This window comes from Poromitra crassiceps (assembly GCF_964638095.1).
Source record: "Poromitra crassiceps genome assembly, chromosome: 1".
Lineage (NCBI taxonomy): Eukaryota > Metazoa > Chordata > Actinopteri > Beryciformes > Melamphaidae > Poromitra > Poromitra crassiceps.
The window spans coordinates 53,750,321-53,774,549 of NC_139623.1; the positions used below are offsets into that span (position 1 = coordinate 53,750,321).

Consider the following 24,229-nt stretch of genomic DNA (forward strand, 5'->3'; position numbering starts at 1 on the left):
GCAGCGTTATTTTTTCGTATTAATGTTTCATGCTGCATAGCCTGTAATTTTTCCTAATAAAAACCGCGACCTAGTTAAACTCCCACATTTTTTTACTGAATTTGGCCCGTAAATCGATGGCTGACAGCGAGCTCATTTTTAAAGCTAGAATGGTGATCTTTATACCATATGAAAGTAGAAGAAATAAGGAATTGATTGGGAGCAAGCGTGTCAACCTAGCATGTCGGGAAGGGGGGGTAAATAACGCTCCAAAGTTGATGAATTGGAATGTAAGGAAACTGTAAGTGTAAAACTGAAAGTGTAATATAACGCTATTTGACAACAGTTTCGGCCGTAGACTTTGTCAAGTCTCATACAAACACAGTGCAAGACAGCCATTATAAAGACAGGTGGGCTGATTGAATGGACAACACCTGTCCTGTGAAAGCACACCTGAGTGTGAATACAATGACATCATAGGATCAGTCATGCAGTAATAGGCTACATTTAGACAGTAGATTAATCAAAACATTGATGTCACAGGTAGGCTGTATACCATAATATATCATGAATCTATGTGAATAAATAGATTTATATAAATAGTAAGCACAGCCTAATGCATAGAGATAAATCCTGAAACAAGAAGAAAAAAGAAGAAAAGAGCATACAGTATATGGATATAAGGGTTTGTGGACTACACACAATCTGACCAACTCTAAATTGTGTGTCAGCTGTTTCATCGATCTTATTTTTCTTCAATCTGCATTGAAAATGTGCAAAAATTCACCAGGTTCTTGCAACAGTTGTAAATAGCCTGCATTTATATAGCGCTTTTATCCAAAGCGCTTTACAGTCAGTAGGTACATTCACCCATTCATACACCGATGGCGGCAGGTTACCACGCAGGCTGCTGGCACACCATCAGGAGCAATTTGGGGTTCAGTATCTTGCATAAGGACACTTTGACATGCAGACTGGAGGAGGTGGGAATCGAACCACCGACCTCTTTTATCCAAGGCGATTAGTGGACGACCCGCTCTACCTCCTGAGCTACAGCCACCCCAAGCTGTAGCCTAAGCCAGTGGTTTTCAAAGTGGGGTCCCCAGCAAAAAGGGGGGATAATGTATTTTCACTATAATTCCATCCATAAGTAACACAATCTGAGCTAGTGTAGAAGTGAGCAACTAAACTAATAATAACCATAACAGCACAAATAATTGACAAAAATCTCGAAATAAATATACAGTATTTACTCTGAGAAATGAAATAATGATGATAATGAAAATTATTGATGGTTAAAACTGAACAATGATATCACAACAGTCTAATCCTAATGCTAAATTAAAATGAGATATTCCTCTAAATCTGTCTTCAAACTGCAAAAGAAAGAAAAAAAAGCACCCCATTTTTTAGTTTCCTCCCAAGCTCAGGAGCCGCCACTGGTACGTACGTACGGACAACCGGAATCCATAATGCCTCCGGCCTGGCTATCGCCGGCAGAGGCATAAAAAAAACAGCGGATTAAAAACATATATTTTTTTGATGTTTTTTGTTTGATGTTGTTTTGGTCTGAGTGAAATGTTCTACGGTCTCTCCTGATTCTGAATATTGCTGAATCGCTTGGTTTGATCAAGTAAAACAATTTTTACAAGCATTTTATGAAATGTCTATGGGAAAATAAATGGCAGATGAAATATCTTGGTGCATGTGCCTAAACGGGAAGTGGGTGTGACTTTGGCTCTCTATAATACCCCCCCCCCTCTCTCTCTCTCTCTCTCTCTCATTCTCCAAAGCAAATTGTGAGCATTATATCGGAGTCAATCACCCATAATCAATGCTGTCTCTTTGAGTTGAGTTCAACATTGTGCTGGATGGTGGAGCAAAAGCACAGCTGTAGCTTTTTCTCTCTGGGGGATTTGAACACTGGGATTTGAACACTGGAAATGACAGTGCTGGGGCTTTTTTGCTGACGTAGCAGGACGAGCGAGAAGGGACTCGGCTAGACTGAAGCAGCCATTGTTTGTTTTACAGAGGGCCTCAAAGATTGTAATCTTCTCTTTAAGTAGTAGGCCCCCCAAAAAGTGTTTCCGGGCTGTAAATATGTCTCCAAATATATTTCTGTGTCACTCTTTGTGCTTATGTTTTGTCTGTGAAACACAGCTTTACTGTAGGCTGGGAAATGATCATTATCTGACGCGGGAACACCTGTAAACAAGCCAGCGGCTAAAAGGCAGCAGTGGGACTTGGACTAACATTTCCCACATGGTGGCTTTGAACCAACATGACATTCCAGACACCGCAGGGGGCCGACAGACGCTTTCTAATACTGTGCAATGAGTCCAACGAGGAATTGTTTGGGCAATGCCAATTCTGTTCTCTTTTTTGATAGACCGCTGAGAGCGCACGCCGAGATTCTCCCGCCGCGCTACGCGATGAAAGCCGTAAACTGTTCTGCCAACGGCGGTCACAGCTTTACAGATCTGTATTGGCTCGCATTCTCCAAAGTCATCATTTTCAGATTTAGCGGTTGATACAGCCGCCGTTAGTTGAGAAGAGTCTCAGTGTAGTTAGATTACACCAAGAGAAAAAGACAAAACGTCAAACATGCCTGTGTGTATGATGCCTTGATGCGGCAACTATTTGCGGGAGGTAAAGCAGGTACATCCTAGCCGACATGAAAGCTATCACAGGTTACCAGTAAACATGGAACGGCGCAAAAAATGGCTGCGGATGATAAACAACTCCCACTATGAGAACACAGCCAAACGTGCTCGACGGACTTCGGATAAGCTCATTGCATTTTATAGAAGATGACTACAACAGAAATATGCAAGCAGAGTTGTTTGGTGCTGTGAGACTGGAAGACGACATGTTGCTGCTGCAGCCCACAGAGAGGTGCTCCTTCCAGAGGCAAGACTTGTTGCTATAAAGTTAGAAACTAATGCAAATAATTCATACACTTTGCTTTGAGCTTTGATTAAAATGTAATGCAACACAATTGGGCTAATTTTTACCTCCCGCATTTTGTTGCTTGGTTCCCCATTAGTGCTAATTTAATTAATTTGTCCTGGTTGCTACGCCACCCTCTGCCGATCTGGGGAGAGCCGAAACTGGCTCCATGCTTCCTCCGAGACATGGGCAGTTAGCCAGTTGCTTCTTTTCACCTGACAGAGGAAGCTTCACCGGTAGGACATAGCACGTGGGAGGTTCACGCTATTCCAACCAGTTCCCCTCCCTCTGAACAGGCGCCCTTAACGACCAGAGGAGGAACCACATTAGCAATCAGGATATTGCATGTTTTGGTGAAGGGGGTTCCTATAAGAAGGAAACCCCCGGGAGGCACGGGGAGAACATGCAAACTCCACACAGAAAGGCCCTTTTGACGACCCCACCCGGGCGGTGGGCACTCGAGGACATGCGGACGGGCACGCATTCCTTCAGCGTTCACAGCGTCCCAGGTGGGAATCGAACCCAGGACCTTCGAGCTGTGAGGCGACAGTGCTTACCACTGCACCGGGCACCCCCATGATAAGCATTTCATTGTAAAAACATGTAGAACTCCTTGTATGCAACAGAATATGTATTAGTGCTGTAGTAGTCGATTTGTTTGTAAGCATGGCAATGTAGCAGGGATCCCACTGGTCGTTGAAAGTTTGTGAATTTGAAAAATAATACGGCCAAAAGTTTGTGAAAATAGACATGGGTCATTGAAAGTGCTTGAATCAAGGGTAGCATTTGTCTCCACATGTTTCTGCTGTGCTGTGTTAGCCTTCAGGAGACCACATAGCCTTAACGCAAGACTCAGCCTTCCTTCTGTCAATGATTCGATTCCATCCATCGATTCCATCCCGATTCATCGATACAGCTCAAAGTATTGCAGCTCCAAGTATCAAATCCTCAATTTTCTATATTATTACTGCACATGGCTACTTTTTCATCAATTAATACAAGCAGTCAGATAAATATCAAGTCCCTTTTTTTTTACTTAGAAAGTGCTTTAAAATCTGAATGTCAACAGAAGTTTAAACATAAACGATTCAACGACTCATCTGTCAACGATTTGATTTGATTCACACATCCGCAACACGACGTTGCCTGCTATTTTGTAGGAACTAGCTAGCAACTAGTGGGTGTGGTTCGGTCAAAAGAAAATAGTTCCTACATGAAACTGCTCATAACAAGGTCTGTGGATTATCTTGAGTAACCAGGTCATGATTTCTGGAAAGAGACATTGCTGTTGAGGTTAGCAAATGTATTTCTTTGGCACTTTGAGCACCACAAGCCGAGTGCCATCCAGTTCCACTGTATTGGGGAGAAGCCAGAAACTCTGCGGCCGATATCTCCAAAACTCAGGCAAATAACACAAAACAATATAGATGGATAAATAGCACTGCAGGTGAGAGGGAAAATATGTATTTTGGATTTTAGGGTGAGCTGTCCCTTTAAGTTTGGAACCTCTGTCTGCAGTAGTGTAACATGTCAGGGTTGTAAGCAGGCTAAACAGCTTAATTTGTGTGGTGGCAGTTAAGACCAGCACTGAAAGGCTCTGCATTAACCACTCAATTAGAACTAGATTCATGGATTCATGGCCTATATGACACAGATTAGAACCCGAAGCACTCTAAAGTATCTTTATTCTGTTGTTTGCAAATGGACCAATATGACCTTATTAACAATTGAAAATGGTGTGGGAAGTTTCCGAAACCATTTTCAATTGGTCAGTAACTGTGCATTGAAATCTAAATGGTTGTATCTGGACAGCAATGAGGAAGGGGTGTGCCATATCGTATCGTTACGGATATATCATTCCGATTCGTATTCATATTGTCAAAGATTCATATTGTGATAATGGCAAAATTCCAACTTGTCAAGGCCGGATTAACCATAGGGCAACCGGGGCAGGTGCCCCGGGGCCCTCGGGGTGAAGGGGCCCTCAAAAAAAAAAAAAAAACATTTTTTTTTTTTTTTTGGTCGGGCTCATGTTGGGCTCCACAGAACTATGACACAAATCTAAGACCAATCAGGACAAAATAAAATGTGTTTCCAAGAAGATTAACTCATTGAGTGCCAATGACGTCGATCGGCGTCAAAGCGAATAGTAACGTAGAGTGCCAATGACGTCGATCGGCGTCAAATGCGTTTTTTGACAGTGGGACGTGGATCAAAGCCTCATGCATCTCCTGTACAAATATTGGAGCTATTGAAGGTGTATAACCTATTTTACGGACCCATTAGGTGGCGACAGTGCTCTCCAGATTAGAGAAAGGTGAGGAAAAACACCAGAAGAAGCCCCGTGATGAAACGGAAACCGATGCTGGAGCCAGAGCCGTATAGATTGCTCTGGCTGGAGCTAACGTTAGCTGCGAACAGCAGTCAATCCGCTCCCACAACTCAGCCCCTCTGTCTCTGCTGCATAGTTTCTCCACACGATTAGCCGCCAGAAAAGCAGCACCCGACGCCGAAGGGCCAAACCATTCTCAGCAGTCCGGTTTGGCTTTTCGGTGTCGCGCTGGGAGCCGGCGCACAAAAACGGAGCGCTCCGAAAATAGACTGGGTGCGTGTTGCTGTGCGTTAGTGTGGGGAGGAGTTTGCAGCTGAGGGGGGGGAGAGGGGGGTGGGGCACGCAGGGCACCACACAACTACACCACGTCACTACATCAGAAAATATTAGCTTCAGAGTCAGTGAATGTGCTTGAAATGCTTCATTTCACAAAAGGCTGAATATCTCAGCTTCTAATTTGAAACGTCTGTTTTTGGTGAAAACAACCTATCTTCTCCGGCTGATAACTAAAGAACGGAAAATGGTATCAATAAACTTTTTTTTGCTGATGATATAATAGAGTCTCCTCGTTCTTTGTGCGTGTTCGGTGTTTGCAAATGGACCAATATGACCTTATTAACAATTGAAAATGGTGTGGGAAGTTTCCCAAACCATTTTCAATTGGTCAGTAACTGTGCATTGAAATCTAAATGGTTGTATCTGGACAGCAATGAGGAAGGGGTGTGCCATATCGTATTGTTACGGATATATCATTCCGATTCATATTCATATTGTCAAAGATTCATATTGTGATAATGGCAAAAATCCAACTTGTCAAGGCCGGATTAACCATAGGGCAACCGGGGCAGGTGCCCCGGGGCCCTCGGGGTGAAGGGGCCTTACATTTTATTTTTATTTTTTTTTGGTCGGGCTCATGTTGGGCTCCACAGAACTATGACACAAATCTAAGACCAATCAGGACAAAATAATATGTGTTTCCAAGAAGATTAACTCATTGAGTGCCAATGACGTCGATCGGCGTCAAAGCGAATAGTAACGTAGAGTGCCAATGACGTCGATCGGCGTCAAATGCGTTTTTTGACGGTGGGACGTGGATCAAAGCCTCATGCATCTCCTGTACAAATATTGGAGCTATTGAAGGTGTATAACCTATTTTACGGACCCATTAGGTGGCGACAGTGCTCTCCAGATTAGAGAAAGGTGAGGAAAAACACCAGAAGAAGCCCCGTGATGAAACGGAAACCGATGCTGGAGCCAGAGCCGTATAGATTGCTCTGGCTGGAGCTAACGTTAGCTGCGAACAGCAGTCAATCCGCTCCCACAACTCAGCCCCTCTGTCTCTGCTGCATAGTTTCTCCACACGATTAGCCGCCAGAAAAGCAGCACCCGACGCCGAAGGGCCAAACCATTCTCAGCAGTCCGGTTTGGCTTTTCGGTGTCGCGCTGGGAGCCGGCGCACAAAAACGGAGCGCTCCGAAAATAGACTGGGTGCGTGTTGCTGTATGTTAGTGTGGGGAGGAGTTTGCAGCTGAGGGGGGGGAGAGGGGGGTGGGGCACGAAGGGCACCACACAACTACACCACGTCACTACATCAGAAAATATTAGCTTCAGAGTCAGTGAATGTGCTTGAAATGCTTCATTTCACAAAAGGCTGAATATCTCAGCTTCTAATTTGAAACGTCTGTTTTTGGTGAAAACAACCTATCTTCTCCGGCTGATAACTAAAGAACGGAAAATGGTATCAATAAACTTTTTTTTGCTGATGATACAATAGAGTCTCCTCGTTCTTTGTGCGTGTTCGGTGTTTACATAGTAATATCACACAATATTCTGTGGGCCTCGAGAAATCACTGAAAACGCTCTGAAACTCTGGCACTGGGAGCGTCCGTTCTCCAAAAGTGGCTGGCACTCAATGAGTTAAGTCTGATGATTTAGTCTCATTGGATGCCTGTGGGCAAGTGGTGACCAGGGGCGCGGGAAGTGGGGGTGCTTGTGGTGCTGCGGCACCCTCTGCTGTTTTGTATTGGAAATGTAATGTCAATTATTTTTTCATCATTGTAAAGCCACAGCACAGTGAAGAGGATATTAATGTGCAGATTAGCCTCTTCCTTTTGCTCTCAGAGTGCATCAGATTCATGCATTTTACTTTAAAATGTACAAAATGTCTTTGTCCCCCCAGTCAGACTAATATTTTTATCCTGCTGGTGCTACCTGTTTGCAAAGCCTAGAATCGCCTATGAGTGAGTGAGAAACTGAATCTCAGAAACTGAATAATGACATAACAGTATTATACTAATGTTAATTTAAAATGAGATATTCCTCTAAATATGGCGAAAAAACATCCAAACATCCGGACGATGGGTAGGGGGGCCCCTGGGAGCTTCAGTGCCCAGGGGCCCCTGGGGGTGTTAATCTGGCTCTGCAACTTGTTGATGATGTCACACTGTTACGCTGCATAATGGTGTGATGTACGCACAACAACAACAAACATGGCTGAAAGTGGCTCCATGGGGGAGGAGTTAATTCAAAAATGGGGAGGGACTTCAGTCATGTGTAAGTGGTTTTGGTTACGAATGAGCATGTAAAACAAGCCACGGTAATATTTGAAATTTGAATATTTGAAGGCAAACTGTAACCTATAACCCTCATTTTGTTGCAATTGCATATTTGAAATTAATAATATAAAAAAAAAAATCAAGAATACCATTATTGCAGAAATACCCTGAAATATTGTGTTTTTATTTTAGGGCCATATCGCCCACCCCTAATTAGAGTAGTGCAGGAATGAGTCCTAAGACCTCCCTAAGACCTGAATGTTAGCACTTCCTGGTTCCCTCGTCCCAAAGTAAATGGGATTTTTGCATGGGGATTTGGGATAAATGCCTGAAATAAGGTCTGTGGTTAACAAAAGTGTATGAAACTGCAAACTTTATGTTCAGTGTAACCGAAAGAATGTGAGTCCTCATGAGTCCCGAGTGATAGCGAGTAGGTTGGTTAAACTCACTCCCCCCCAGTATAAAGACACGTTAATCAGCAAAGCCAAGGGAGCTAGCTCTCTTAAGGTCCTTACACATCAAGAGCGATGCGAATATACTGCACGAAATTGCGATGCGAGTTTTGACCCACCTGTCAATCACAGCCACAGATGTGTACACGTCGGAAGCGAATTTCTGAAAAATCGACCGTGGTTAGAAAAAATAAACACCGCAATAACGCTGGTATGCGCACAGTTGCATTGACTGATATAGGTTCGGAAAATATTATTGACGTGCGAATTAATCGCACGAAAAAAACATGCTCGGTGTGTAAGGACCTTTAGTCCAGTGGTTAGAGTGTCCGCCTTGCAAGCCGCCTTGCAAATCCCCAAGCAAAAATCCCATTGACTTCCCGACGAGGGAACCAGGAAGTGCATGACTTGACTTCTGGGTTGGCCTACACAAACATGTCATCTCTGCAGTACTCTGCTTCAGTGTTAGTGTTAACCAAGGCTTGCATGTCACTCAACTCAGCCCCCCTCACCCCCATAAAAGACAGATTAAAGCGGATTACACACAGAAGGAACTGTTTTATGACGGCCCCCCACGTGTGTGTCACCATGTCTGCACAGTCTCAAGCCGTTTGGCAGCTGAACAGTGCAGTCAGTGGGCTTGGCCCACCTCTTTTATTACACCCTCTCCTCACTTCTAAGTATGACATTTTGATGGTTGAACTCTCCACTGGCATCAAAGTGGAGCTAACCACCATACGGGCTGCCAGAGTTGAAAAGAAAATTTATACATGGGATTTACAACACTCCTCCTTACAAGGGGGGTTTTCAGCCCTTCAAAATGCCATGGAGGGAACAATGACCCTTAAAGTCTTCCTCTCCCCCCTCTCCCTCATTCCCCTGTCTTTCCAACATCAGCCCGGCTGAGAGAACGCTGGAGTGAGGAGAGAGTGAGTAGGCTCTTTCACACCGGCCTTGAAAGCCGAAAAATGCATGGAAAATAGGATTCGCGCCTCCGATGTGAAAGTCGTGAACGCGCGCGTTGGTGGATAATTGTTTTACGCCTTTTGTCCCGCGACGGTTTAGCAGGCAACCTGCCTCCACTTAAAAGCGTTGTTGCAGCAAGCCGGAAAAGGTGCGAATGGTCAGCTCATTTATAAAAAAATTACAGGGGAAATCACCTCATGTAGCAAGAAAGTGCACGAGTGAAAGTAAAAAAAGTAGCCTATACAATCATGACTGCAGGGACGCCAGGAGGAATGCTCCGTGCGGTTAGGCTTTATACTCAAACGATGATGACATTAGTAGGTAAAATTAACGGATATAATAATAAGCTTCAGAGGGCTATAGCTGTCTGTGGCAAGTTGGTCTGAGGATATTCCCTCTCGAAATCAGCTCTGTGCATTCCCTTACAAAAACTACTAACGTTATAGTAGTCTATAGGCTACTATTCCCCCGACGAACGTTATGCAGACTGCAGCTGTTTGATATGCGGGCGTCGTCTTTCAGAACGGCCCCTAATTAGGCTACTTGATGGGAATAATTTGCTTTACAAAAAACTGGAACCAAAAGATAAGAATTAGCCTTGTAGCCTACCTAATAGGCTACATGATGGTGTGTCTGTGATGCATAAAGTCGATCAGATGAATATTGAAAGCCTTGTTACCATGCATGTGGACAACACTTTCGTGTTTTATCTGATCCTTAACGAGCGCAGCTTTATCAGCTTATCCTTAACCGCAGCTGCACCTCAGCGATGTTTGGTTGTTGAATTAATTTGTTCATCATACAGTAGGCTAGGCTACACTAACCTATGAAAATATTAATTTGAGCGAGGAGCTGAGTGGAAATGCCTCCAGCGGCTCGCCTTTCAATCCGGGAGCAGTGGCTGTCGCCTGAAAGGACACCGTGGGACGGGAATGTGGCCGTGCTGCTGGCCTGTGTGTGAAAGCAATTTCTGTGGCGAGGCTGCCAGGCTTTGCGGGCTTATCGAAATGCAATTTTGCGCAATCTGTGTGTGAAAGAGCCTAGTGACTCACTCTACCAAACTGCACACTGACAATGTCAAATTCCTCAGAGGAGAGGAGAAGAATTAATACTTTTTATTTGTTTTACAATCCGTCAAAGCAATGGTCAAAGCAAACAATAAATCCAGCCAATGACGATAATGGTCAGAATTTAAGTTTCAAATGCATAAATTCCTTACTGAGCACGGGTGGGAATGGTCCCATCTGTCTGCTATCATGTTCTAGTTGGACGCCAGGTGCTCTGACAGATCAATACCGATATTGATCTTGCTTCGTCTGGTCAATATTTACCTGTCGTCTGCCAAAAAGGAAGCTAACCAAACAAACTAGAACGACCGCACTGCAGATTTATGCCTCCGCCATTAGTTCATCCTTGAGTCCAAATCGCCATTTGAGGCAAATTGGAAGAAATTGCGTCAAGGCGCTCCTGAGATGTTGCGTTACAGAGCTTGGAAATTGGGTGTGTGAGGTCACAGTGACCTTGAACTTTGACCGTTAACCATCAAAATCTAATCAGTTCATGCTTGAGTCCAAGTCGATGTTTGAGGCAAATTTGATGAAACTCCGTCAAGGCATTCCTGAGATACCGGGTTAACAAGCTTGAAAATGGCGTTCGAGAGGTCACAGTGACCTTGACCTTTGATCTTTGACCACCAAAATCGAATCAGATCATCCTTGAGTCTAAGTCGATGTTTGAGGCAAATTTGATGAAATTCCGTCAAGGCAGCTGTACAGCAGTCTCTGACACTGGGAACAACTGTTGCCAAAAAACTTATTCTTTCCAACTGTGGTTGACGGACATGATTTCTGTTTCTAGTTTCTAGACATTTGGAATCCGTTTCTAACCTACCTCGAAGAGGTGCGGGGCGATGGATGACCTGCCCGACTAGTTCCTGTTGGACACCTTGCGTGGGACCCCGTGCGCAGCGTCTCTTGCAAGCACATAAGCACTTTATATGGATGGTAGTACCACATCACAATAACTGTTAATATTATGTATGTTTTTGTTGTTGTTTGTTTGTTTTGTTTCTTTCTCCTTCCCTGTGTCTGAGCTTGTTCGTCTGTTCATATTCTGTAAAAAAAATAAATAATAATAATACGTCAAGGCGTTCCTCAGATATCGCGTTAACGAACATCGGACGGACGTACGTACGGACAACCCGGATCCATAATGCCTCCGGCCTGGCCATCGCCGGCAGAGGCATAACAAACACCAACAGCTCCTAGCAGCTGTCACAGGGGGTAGTGAACTTTGGGATTAAGCATTGACAAGACAGAGATCAATCTCACACACACACACACACACACACACACACACACACACACACACACACACACACACACACACACACACACACACACACACACACACACACACACACACACACACGTCTGCATGGCCTAGTTTATGATTCACACAAGAAAAAGTCAAATTCTCATTGATCCACTGACCCATCCCAGTACAACCCAGTCAGCCCCACTGCCCCACTCATGAGAATCACATTTAGAGTCTCTGTAACCTCTGGACCTCTTGGCTCATTCTTTTACTGGGTTCTGGTTTAAAACCCGCGCACGCATGCACGTGCGCAGGCACGCACGCACGCACGCACGCACACAGAGGAGCACAAGAAGCCTCCCTGGAGATGTGCCATTCTCTCAGTGTAGATTTATGGGACATTCTCAGACACAGCAGTGGTCCACAGTGGAAATATAAACAACAAACCAACAAAGACAGGGCTGGGACTTATTAGAATTACTAACAACAAAAAGCTATGATGGATCGATCAATGTGATCCTTCCAGCACAAAGCTGAAGAAGCACTGGTCGACGGCACGGTGGCTCAGTGGTTAACACTGTTGCCTCACAGCAAGAAGGTCCCGGGTTCGAACCCCGGTCTGTCCCAGGTCCTTTCTGTGTGGAGTTTGCATGTTCTCCCCGTGTCCGTGTGGGTTTTCTCCGGGTGCTCCGGTTTCCTCCCACCATCAAGAAAGACATGTATGTTAGGGTTAATACTCCTGTCAGTGCTCCTGACCAAGGTACTGGCAAAAGAACTGGAGTTGGTCCCCGGGCGCTGCACAGTGGCTGCCCACTGCTCCTAGTTCTAGGAAGGTTCCTAGTAGAGGATGGGTCAAATGCAGAGGATGAATTTCCCCAAGGGGATAAATAAAGGATAACTAACTTAAACTTAAACTTAACTTAAACTTAACTTAAACTTAACTAACTTAAACTGATTGCTGTCCAGACAGTGGGATTGGGACAAATCTGGGATTTTGAGTTATATTACAGAACGTCTGAGTTTGTACATGTCGTCTATCCAGTGGCTGCACTGTCTCCATCCTAGTTATGAAGTACCAATTCAGCATAGATGCAGAATCGGGGACATGTCTACGATGGTTATAAAGTAGGGTGGCTGCCAGTGTTGGGGGTACTGTAATCACATTACTTTTGTCGGTAACGTGCAAACGTTGCCTTGGACAGAAGCAGCTAGCTACCGCTGCGAACACGACATCAAACCTCTCAAAGCATCTGCAGAGGCAACATGGTACAAAGCTGGTTGCGAGAGACCCGCAGAGCCAAGCTGAGTCGCCCGCCTCGACCCCAAGCAAGCAGCAAAAGCTTGCTTTTCACCAGGTAACATCAAAATCAGAGATGGACAGGCTTGTTGCCTCGTACATGGTAGAGGAATTGTTGCCAGTTTCAACAGTAGAATGAAATCGTCATTTTTCAAAAACATACTGAGCAAAATACAGATGGCAGGGAACGGACAGCCAACCTACCTTATTACGATAGAGATTTGTGCTAATATATGGGCATATGTAAGGTTTAATGTTGTATTGTTAACTGGCAAATTACGTGACAATGCATCTCAGGCGATGTTACGGAGTAACGCAAAAGTAATGTAACTAGTGTAACAAATTACTTTCTCCAGGGAGTAATCAAGTAAAGTAAGGCATTACTTTTTTTTAAAGTAATGTGTAATGTGTAATACATTACTTTTTTGAGTAAAGGACCCCAACTCTGGTGGCTGCACAATTAATCGAATCGCAATCAAAATTGTAATATGGCCAAGTGCAATATCCAAATCACAGGAGCCTGCAATTATTCGATAAATGTAAAATGTGTCACATAGCATTAAATGAAGCATTGTGGAGCTACAGAGACGCCCCGGCCCACAAATCATATTCTCCAGACATATGGGAACATGCTTGGTTTTTTTCTCCCTCCGGTGAAAATGAGATACAAAATTACCATTTGCACTAAAATCATATTGCATGACATATGACATATATGTCAGTATAATCGCAATATGATTATTTTTGTCATATCGTGTAGCCCTATTATAAAGGCAATCAAATATTGAATGTGTGTGTGTGTGTGTGTGTGTGTGTGTGTGTGTGTGTGTGTGTGTGTGTGTGTGTGTGTGTGTGTGTGTGTGTGTGTGAATGTGAGGGTATATGATAAGTGTATGTGAGTTCAAGACTGATAGGATTATGTCTGACTATGTATTCATGTAGTCCTTTGTTGTCTGGTCCGGACTAAGAGGTTTGGAGTGATAGTTGGAGTGGATGGGTGGAGCTGCCTCACTTAGGCTTTAAGTGGACTTAATGTCATGCTTAGTTACAGTCATGTTTCCTTTATATTCACTTGGCAGTTGTGGACCACCACAGCTACAATTGGAATTTGGCCAAATTTCCCAGAAAACACAAACAAGTTTATGGCTGATAATTAGGATTCATGGTAGCATTTTTTTCTTTTCTCTTTTTATCGATGTTAGCCTGCATAAAAAATTACGCTTAAAAATAGATACTGAAATTGCATGTAAAACAGGGAAAGGGGTGGAAATAAAAGCAAAATGATCCCTAACCACCAGCACAAAAAATGGAAAGAAAGCACAGCGGGTATAGTGCAGCGGTAGATTCCCTGCCTACCAAGACAACGTTCGCAAGTTCGAGCCCCCATGTTACCTCCGCTTGGTTGGGCGTCCATACAGGCACGATTGGCCGTGTCTGTGGGTGGGAAGTCAGATTATGTATGTGTATGTGTCCTGGTCGCTGCACTAGCGCCTCCTCTGATTGGTCGGGGTGCCTGTTTGGGGGAGGGGAACTGGTGGGAATACAGTAGTGTGATCCTCCCATAAGCTACGTCTTGCCGGTGAAACTCCTCGCTGTCAGGTGAAAAGAAGCGGCTGGTGACTGCACAACACATGTATTGGAGGAAGCGCTAGTCTACAACTCTCCCCAGATTGGCAGAGGGGGTAATGTTGTGTCGTTTGCAAATGATTCGTTCAAAAAACTAGAATATCTTGGGTGAACAAAACTGAACTGAATCACTTGGGACAACCCCAACGTTATATGCCTCCGCCAACAAGTGAGCAGTCGACATCCATGTCTGTCCAGACTTTGATGTTTGAGACAAAATGTGAAGAAATTCCGTCAAGGTGTTAATGAGATATGGCGTTACCGAGCTTGAAAGGTGTTCGTGAGGTCACAGTCACGTGAGGTCAAGATCACGTGAGGTGACCTTGACCTTTGACCACCAAAATCGAATCAGTTCATCCTTGAGTCCAAGTGGACGTTTGAGGCAAATGTGAAGAAATTCCGTCAAGGCGTTCTTGAGATATCGTGTTAACGATCTTGAAAATGGCATTCCTGAGGTCACAGTGACCTTACCTTTTGACCACCAAAATCTAATTAGTTCATCATTGAGTCCAAGTCGACGTTTGAGCCAAATTGGAAGAAAAGCCATCAAGGCGTTCCTGAGATATGGCGTTAAAGAGCTTGGAAATGGGGTTCGTGAGGTCACAGTGACCTTGAACTTTGACCTTTAACCACCAAAATCTAATAGGTTCATCCTTGAGTCCAAGTGGAGGTTTGAGGCAAATTTGACTAAATTCCGCGAAGGCGTTCCTGAGATATTGCGTTAACGAGCATGAAACGAGCAGTCGTGAGGTCAGTGACCTTGAACTTTGACCTTTGACCACCAAAATCGAATCAGTTCATCCTTGAGTCCAACTCGACATTTGAGGCAAATTTGATGAAATTTCGTCAAGGCGTTCCTCAGATATCGCGTTAACGAACATCGGACAGACGGACGGACGTACTGACAGACAACCCGAATCTATAATGCCTCGGCCTGGCTATCGCCGGCCGAGGCATAAAAACATTCAAGCATACTAAAGAACATCAAATCTGTAGTAGACTCTGTAGTCGTTTACTTATGCAAAGACTTATGCAAAGACACACACACACACACACACACACACACACACACACACACACACACACACACACACACACACACACACACACACACACACACACTTCTCCTTCGTCTAACTACCCCCACCCCCCGTCAGCCAGACTCCCGGGCGCGTTCAGACTCACCATCCCCGCGCACGTGGCGAGAGCCACCGAGGTGTTGACCCTTGACCTCAGTGACCCCTGGTAAAAGCAGAGGTCGTGCCGGTGGAAGGCCCTCAGGCTCTTGGTGCCGTTCTTTCCCAGGACGTGGACTCTGAAACCAGGTGCGATCAGGCCCTCCCAGGCCTCCCGCAGCTCCATGTGGAAGTCCTGCCCCAGGCCGCTCAGTCGGAAGTGGAGCGTGTGGGGGTCGGGGGTCATATGGGGGTTGAGGCTAAGGGACCTGCGTCGCCGCCGGTGGTGCGCCACCTCGTGAGAGACGTACCGGCCTTGGTGGTCGACCTCGAACGGAGCCACAATCTGGTACTCTTGAGAGAAAGACAGGAAGGCAGAGACATACAGACAGGAAGTAAAGGGAGAGAGATAATTTGGACAGGTTAGAGTGGTCTTCAACCGGTGGTCCATCAACCCTCCGGGGGTCCTTTCATCAAAGTAGTTTGTGAAAAAGGTAAAAAAATAAAAAAATAAATAAAAGTATTTTAGACAAAAATAATAATATAGAGTCAACTCCAAGCATTAATATAGGCAATAATAAGCTGCTTCTGACAAAAATGATTTACAAAGCGAATCTGTTGAAGTAATACTGTATGTGAAACGCATTATTCGCTCCTTCTTGCCTTCGATGTTTTTGTGTTAAAATAAGTGTTAAAAGGCTCCGCAACCGTAACTCATAGAGCACCTCCCACTCCCACTATCCAATCAGAGAAATGTTTACATTTTCTGGGAAACGGAAGGCCAGCTCGCGATGCAACTAAAAGACTATATGTATTTTTTCCCCCCGAATCCAATGACGCCACCCTTGAGTCTCTACAAGTTACGGTTGCGGAGATAAGTCCGTCCTGCATGCAGGGCTACAAGAGAGAGACAGCAGGGCGTTTGGAGTTCCAAGTTGCTGACCAAACACTCTATTTCAGTGATTGCTATCAGAATATAGAGCCATTTAACACTTTTTAACACAAAAACATCACTGAATGCCGCTTTAATGTAATCTAATAATAAAAAGACGAGTCAATCCTGATATTGTGCGCTGGAATATAAATGTTATTATAAAACGGCTCTCTCAAATCAAGCAATCTGATTGGTTCACAGCCATTGTATAATTCCAGTAACCGAGTTCAATAACCCATGGCCATGGGTTATTGGTTGCCATGGCAACTCTCTTACTAAGAGAGTAATAATAAGGCTTACCTCAAATGACAACGTAGGAAAAAAAAATGGCGGAGACAGCTGTCAGATCCTTGTGAATCGATCTTCGCTTATAACTTTACTAATACTTCGCAGAAAATGATGTTTTGTACAAGAATAGATGCGGGCTAATGTCTTCTTTGCAAAAGAAAGGCTGTTGACCCCGCATTTAACCCCGCATTTAACTCCGTAACGTTAGTTGGTGTCGGCTTTGCAGAAAGCATTCAGCTTCTCAGCAAGCGCTGAGAATGCAGCGCTGCGGCTCGAGCTGCCTGTCGGGGATTCCAGAAAGCTCTCAGCTACTCAGCAAGCGCCAGGATTGGCCAATGTCAACTTCAGTCTCCAGAACGATCCAATCAAATCACCCGCATGTTCTTGCGGTCCCGCCTTACAGTAGTGTTTCAACTGACTCTATCAGAATGACATGCCAGTCAGAGTCGGACTTATAGTATTATTATTATTATTATATTATCATACTTGGAAACCGTTTTATAAAAGCAATATAGCACTCGAGCTGCGTGTGTTGTGGAATATATCCCCCTGCTCAGCAGTTATCCCACTCGGCCTGCGGCCTCGTGGGATAACAGCTGATCAGGGGGATATATTCTTCACAACACACTGGCTCTCATGCTATATTGCTTAATTATAGGCCACGCTTAAAAAGCAAAACACTTTTATTTAATCATGCTCCGTATATCAACCAAGGGGTCATTGGGCTGAAAAAGATTGATTGAAGAGTAGACCTCTGGGTTAGACAAATGAGAGGGAGACATGGGAAGAGAAAGGAAAGAGATGGAGATGAGGCATCCGATTTTAAAGTAGGGCTGCAACTAACGATTATTTTCATTGTTGATTAGTGTGTCGAATATTTTCTCTATTAATCGATTAGTTTGGTCTATAAAGTGACAGAAAAGGGTGACAAATGTTGATTAGTGTGTCCCCAAGCCCATGATGACATCCTCAAATTTAGTTTGACAGCTATTGAGAGTTGATTTGAGTTAAGTTGATGCCAGTGATGGAAGCAGAGAGTTTTGACTATTGATTCAAGATTCAAGATTCAAGATTTTTATTGTCACTCCATGGTACAAGTATCACGTGTGAAATTCTTGTGCTGTGGACTCCGTTTACAACATAGTGCAAATAGTACAAATATAACAGGGCATATGGGTGCAAAAACAACAAGAGACACAACAAGCATAAGGCAGTATAGTGATAAGACAAGTCAGAGACAGTGGCATATTCACTGCACATAGGTGCACGTGTCGGGTGCATACTTTAGACGTGCTTAAACATTTTAAATTCTGCGTATTTGACATACAGGTGCAAATAACATATTCCTTATTAAACATACAATTAAACTCTGCATTTTAAATTCGGCGTATTTGACATACAGGTGCAAATAGCATATTCCTTATTAAACATACAATTAAACGTTAGACATACGTAATGGTAGCAGCTACAGTACGGTACAGTGCGGCTACTACACTATTTGTGTATGTTAAGGAGTCTCGTGGCCTGCGGGAAGAAACTGTTCCTCAAGCGATTTGTGCGTGCTTTCGGAACCCTGTATCTTCTCCCTGAGGGTAGCAGGGAGAACAGGCTGTTGTGGGGATGGTTTGTGTCTTTGATGATCTTCAGGGACCTCCTGAGGCACCGCTGTTTATACAGTTCATGCATGTTGACCATTGCATGTTGACCATTGACTATTGACTTTTGACCAATTAATTGACTATCAAAATAGTTGGTGATTAATTTAATAGTTAACAACTAATCAATTAATCGTTTCACTTCTATTTTAAAGACAAAATCCACTGCTTTGATAGGGTAGGGATACATTGAATGGGAATCTATTGAAAAGCCTGGGATCAAAAAGGAGAAGAACAAACAGAAGAAAGCAAGAGAAAGAATGCGCTGCATATTTTGTAGATGCAATCTGGCAGAGATAGAGCCCACAGTCCTTGTGGTCACTGTGGTCAATCCTCACTAATTTGATCTGTCAGCATGAATTTCTGGGACACTGCACACTATCAGCATCTTGGCTGCACTGTGGATAGTGTAAAAAATTATAATCTCCCTTCTTTTATAAATTCTCTGTGACCCGCCTCGTATACTTTTGCTGGCAGGCTCAAGAAAGAGTTACAAGAAAAGGAAGGATTTTAGACTATTCCAACACGGCCCCTTCAGTACAGAGTGAATCATGATTGAGCGAGTGTTTAACTACATTTTTTACTACAGCTCGGGCTGGATAACTGCTGGTCGTAAAGGGAGATGGTGGCGGGTCACTGGCCTCTTAGACCAGTTAAATGTCTAAGAGCGGTGTGGCCGGAGAGTTGGACGGGCTTTCCTCCAAAGGTCAGTGCTCCTTTGGAGCTAATCTTCCTCCTCCTCATCTTCTGAGTCAATATGGCCTGAACTAAGTAGGGCATGCAGCATAAGGGATGAAAACATGTAATTATCGCTACTTGTGGTCTCTTTTACATGCATACATGTCAGTATGCAAAGCTCATTCTCTCTCAAAATGAAATCTTATTAATATGACAAGTCTTAAGAAGTCAAGCTATCCAGCTTAAACAAATCCTGATTCAGATTCCCAGTCCCAAAATCATAAATGTATGTGCTACAGTTTGCTATGCATAATTAGATATAGTTTGTATATCCATGAAATTATTAAATTTTTATGATGAGATTGTCTTAATGGCAATAGAGGGTGCCAGTCTAGGTTACTGTACACTACAATGTGATTTAGTCAACACGGGCCAGTCTAGGTTACTGTACACTACAACCTGCTTTAGTCAACACAGGCCAGTCTAGGTTACTGTACACTACAACCTGCTTTAGTCAACACAGGCCAGTCTAGGTTACTGTACACTACAACCTGCTTTAGTCAACACGGGCCAGTCTAGGTTACTGTACACTACAACCTGCTTTAGTCAACACAGGCCAGTCTAGGTTACTGTACACTACAACCTGCTTTAGTCAACACAGGCCAGTCTAGGTTACTGTACACTACAACCTGCTTTAGTCAACACGGGCCAGTCTAGGTTACTGTACACTACAACCTGCTTTAGTCAACACAGGCCAGTCTAGGTTACTGTACACTACAACCTGCTTTAGTCAACACGGGCCAGTCTAGGTTACTGTACACTACAACCTGCTTTAGTCAACACAGGCCAGTCTAGGTTACTGTACACTACAACCTGCTTTAGTCAACACAGGCCAGTCTAGGTTACTGTACACTACAACCTGATTTAGTCAACACAGGCCAGTCTAGGTTACTATACACTACAACCTGATTTAGTCAACACGGGCCAGTTTAGGTTACTGTACACGACCTGCTTTAGTCAACACGGGCCAGTCTAGGTTACTGTACACTAGGGATGGGCAACGAATTTTCGAATATTTGAATAGTCGTTTTTATTATCAAGATCGACTTTTATTATTGAAAGTCGAAAATAGTTTTTTTTATTATTAATTATATAAAAAAATGTTTTAGCTGCGCCTGTCTCTTTAAGAATGACTCAGTTTGTCAATGTGACATTGTCGTATAGGAACTGCGCACCAGAGCTGCGCAGTGCGCACCAGAGCTGCGCAGTGCGCACTGGAGCAAAACGGTTCTAGCCTCAGCAGACAGCAGTTCAGCACCCAGTAGCTCTAGAAACGCTAGAAATGTAGTAGAAATGGTCTAAACCAGCGTTTCTCAACTGGTGGATCGCGACCCACCGTTTTGATTGGGTCGCAGACATTGGCCAATTTTTTTTTTTTTTTTTTCCATATTTCATTTGAGTTAAATTCAGATTATTGAAACTGGATTAGCCTGACCAGTTTTACTTGTTTAACAATCTGAAGCATATGCTCTGCCTGTAATTCAAGAGAAGTCTGCCTTTTCATTTCATATTTAATTTTAGTTCAATTCAGATGATTGAAACTGGATTAGCATGGCCCCAGTTTAATTAAAATTTATGACCAGTTTAACTAAAAAGCATATAGCCTGCCTGTGATTCCTTTTTATTTCATATTAGTTAAATTCAGACTATTGAAACTGGATTAGCATGACCAGGTTAACTTGTTTTATTATTATTATCATTATTATTAACTTGTTTAAAAACATATAGGCATGTAATTCAAGATAGGTCTGCCTTTTATTTCATATTTCATACAGTTCAAATAAGACTTTCTGAGCATGACCAATTTGACTTATAGGCATATAGGCCTGTAATTCAAGTCTGCCTTATTTCAATTGGTTTTTAGCCCTAGTTGCACTTCTATTGCACTTTTTTGTTCATTTGAGGTTTATAACAGTGCAAGAAGGCATTGTGTATTAAATTATTGCGTTATTTTTTGTGCAATAAATTTGAGTGGTTTAAAAAAAAATCTGAAATTTGGGTCGCGACTTCATGACAAGGAAAATAGTGGGTCCTGAGGCTACACCAGTTGAGAACCACTGGTCTAAACTGTCTATATTACAGCAACACTCAGCCACAAGGAAAAGGTTTCAAGGCTTATTACTGCACGAAGAAAAGCTGATATTCTGTCTACTGTTCCCTGAGCCATCTCGGCGCTATGCAAACTGCAGGAACAGAGAGCACACACGTACGCATGCACACACACACACACACACACACACACACACACACACACACACACACACACATGCACGTGCGCACACACGCACGCACGCACATGCACACACACACACACACACACACAGAGTTTGCCTGTTAATATTCATGTTTGTACATGATTATTAGATTATTTATTTATGCAACTTTATTGTATTTATACTTTAAAGAGAGTTTATTAAGTAATATTGATAATATAAATTGTAAAATAAATGGTTTTTGTGCTGTCTCCCAATTCTCCCAATATTCCCATGTTGATTTAACAAATTTTAAGTGGCGCAGAATTGCTCAAACAAATTTTTTATGATATGGTTGTTGTCTGGCGTGGACTGCATAATCGGGCACGTCGGGCAAATGCCCGGTGGCCTGGCCTGGCCTGGCCTGGCCTGAAAAAAAAAAAAAATTTGGTGCCGCAGTCAGGCCACTCACTGAACAGCAGGCCAGGCGCCGCCTACTGGTTTACTAGTGGTCTTATTACTTTATTCATGGTTAAAGTGGGTGCATCTCATTGTAAAATTGGACTCGGCCCAAATTGGGCTTCAAACGGCCCAAATTGTGCTTCAAACGGCCCAAATCTGGCTACAAACGACCCAAATTGGGCTTCAAACGGCCCAAATCTGGCTTCAAATGGCCCAAATTGGGCTTCAAATGGCCCAAATTGGGCTTCAAACGGCCAAAAAATTTTGCCGCCGTCCTTCGGACGCCGGCACGCACGTCGGCCCTAATCAGCCTGGCCTGCTTGGTATCTAATGCCCGGCCTGAATTATGATCCCAGTCCGCCCCTGGTTGTTGTGCACCTAAAGCAGATTTTAAGAAAAAATATGCACAGAAAATGCAAAAAAATGCCTTCTGTGCGTCAAGTGACAAGATTGCTGCACCGCGAGTCTTATTGTGATCTGCATACATGGAATTGAAAAGGCGCCTGACATTGAAAAAAGAAAGCCTATGAATGAACCCTGTCTGGTCGGGGTGGATGATAGATGAGAGATGCTTAATCAAACGGGTAGCCAGAGTTTTAGTGATTACCTTTCTATCAAAGTTCTGAAGTGCAATGGGTCTGTAGCTGGCCGGGTCTGCTTGCTCCTTCGCCTTTTTTAAGATGAGTGAGATGTTAGCTTCATATAGTGTCTTAGGCAAAACTTTGTCCTCCTTGGTATAGAGCTAAATGTCATTCTGAGGAGGAGTGGGGTGAGGATATCGCAGAATTTCTTGTAAAACTCGGCTCGAATCCAGACCAGCTGCTTTACCTGACAGGAATGATTGAATGCAGAAGTTATTTCTTCCACTGTGAAATCAGAGTCTAGGTCCTCTCTGGCAGCGTCACTGAGCTTGGGTGTCTCAAAAGAGTCCCAAAAGTCATTCAAATCAGACCGCGTGGCATCACACTTAGACGAGTAAAGCTCACCGTAAAATTCCCTGAAACGGTCATTTATTTCCTTAGGATTGGTCAGCAGGGTGCTCCCCCTCGATTTGATGGAAGGGATTAATCTGGAAGCCTGAGCGCCCTTGAGCTGTCGTGCCAGAAGTTTCTCTGGCTTATCTCCCAATTCAAATTGCTTTTGTCTCAGTTTTAACAGGAGGGTATTTATTTGGCCGCCCAGAATACAATTATATTCATATTTTAGCTTCAATATCTTATTGTAGTCCTCCGAGGATTTTGAATTCTGGTATGCCGCTTCAAAGGAAGGAAGAGTATTTTCAATTTCAATTCCAAAAAGTGCTTTAATTTGGTAGTAATATGTTCTATAAATTTCCCATCGGCGAGTAGGGTAGGGTTAAGACACCAAGAGTAGCTCTGTTTAGGAAGAGAGAGGTTCAACGAAATAGTCAAAGTGGCATGGTCAGAATCAAAATGTTATGGTATTTTATGTTGATAACGTGAGAAATTAGCTGGGAGTCTATTAAAAAATAATCTATTCTGCTGCAGGATTTATGGGCATGTGAATAAAATGAATATTCTTTTTCAGTGGGATGCTGTATTCTCCAAGTGTCTATTAGGTTCCTCAATTTGATCAAATTATTTAAGACTTGCACAGATGTTGGACCCTATTCTCCCACAGGCCTTCGCGCTAAAACGGGCCTTAAACGCAGAAAAACGTGCCTTGCGCCTGTCTCGGGAAGATATCAACATGGCTTTAGGCTGCCAAATGCGCTTTAGGCAGAATGGGCGTGGCGCAGTCCCAGAATGGGCGTTTCGGCCTTAAATACCGGCCTAATGATATCTTCCCACCTGGCGTAAATTTAGCGCTTTGCGCTTTTGAAAACCAGGCCTATTCAGTGCGCTGGTTGCGCGGAGCGCTCCTCTGCCCTTTCCTCTGTCCCTTCTCTCTGTGTCACTCCCTCTCTCTTACTCATCAGTCTGACAGGCACAATATGGACTGCTTGAAAAAAAGTTTGCCGGTTCTCTCTCTCTCAGAAAAAATAAGTTGTTCTACCGTACATATTTTAACAACATGACAGTTTTTTCTAACATGACAGTTTTGACTGAGCCCGTGACATTCAGAGGCTATTGCATCATCCTACCTGTGCAGTGAAGGAACGAGATCATTGTGGGCAAACATTCACTGCCTGCCTTCCCTGCAACAGCCAGACATGTGAAATCTTCCAGCATGCAGTGGGCTAATCCATTTCGATAATAAATTGCATCGAAATTAGCCTAAATAGATAGAAAGGTACATCGAAATAGATCTAAATAATGTGTAATGTTCCCACAACATGTTATTGTAGAACAT

At 43.6% G+C, this 24,229-nt stretch overlaps 1 protein-coding gene across 1 annotated transcript in view; it reads right to left on the reverse strand.

Moving 5' to 3' along the window:
• The window catches only part of adamts16 (ADAM metallopeptidase with thrombospondin type 1 motif, 16), a gene marked incomplete at both ends in the record, with an annotated part of 179,072 nt that overhangs the window by 150,474 nt on the left and 4,369 nt on the right, over nucleotides 1-24,229 (reverse strand). The window contains one exon of the mRNA XM_083648904.1: nucleotides 15,658-16,001. Coding sequence (XP_083505030.1) covers nucleotides 15,658-16,001 — 344 coding nt within the window. The remainder of the gene's footprint in view (nucleotides 1-15,657; nucleotides 16,002-24,229) is intronic.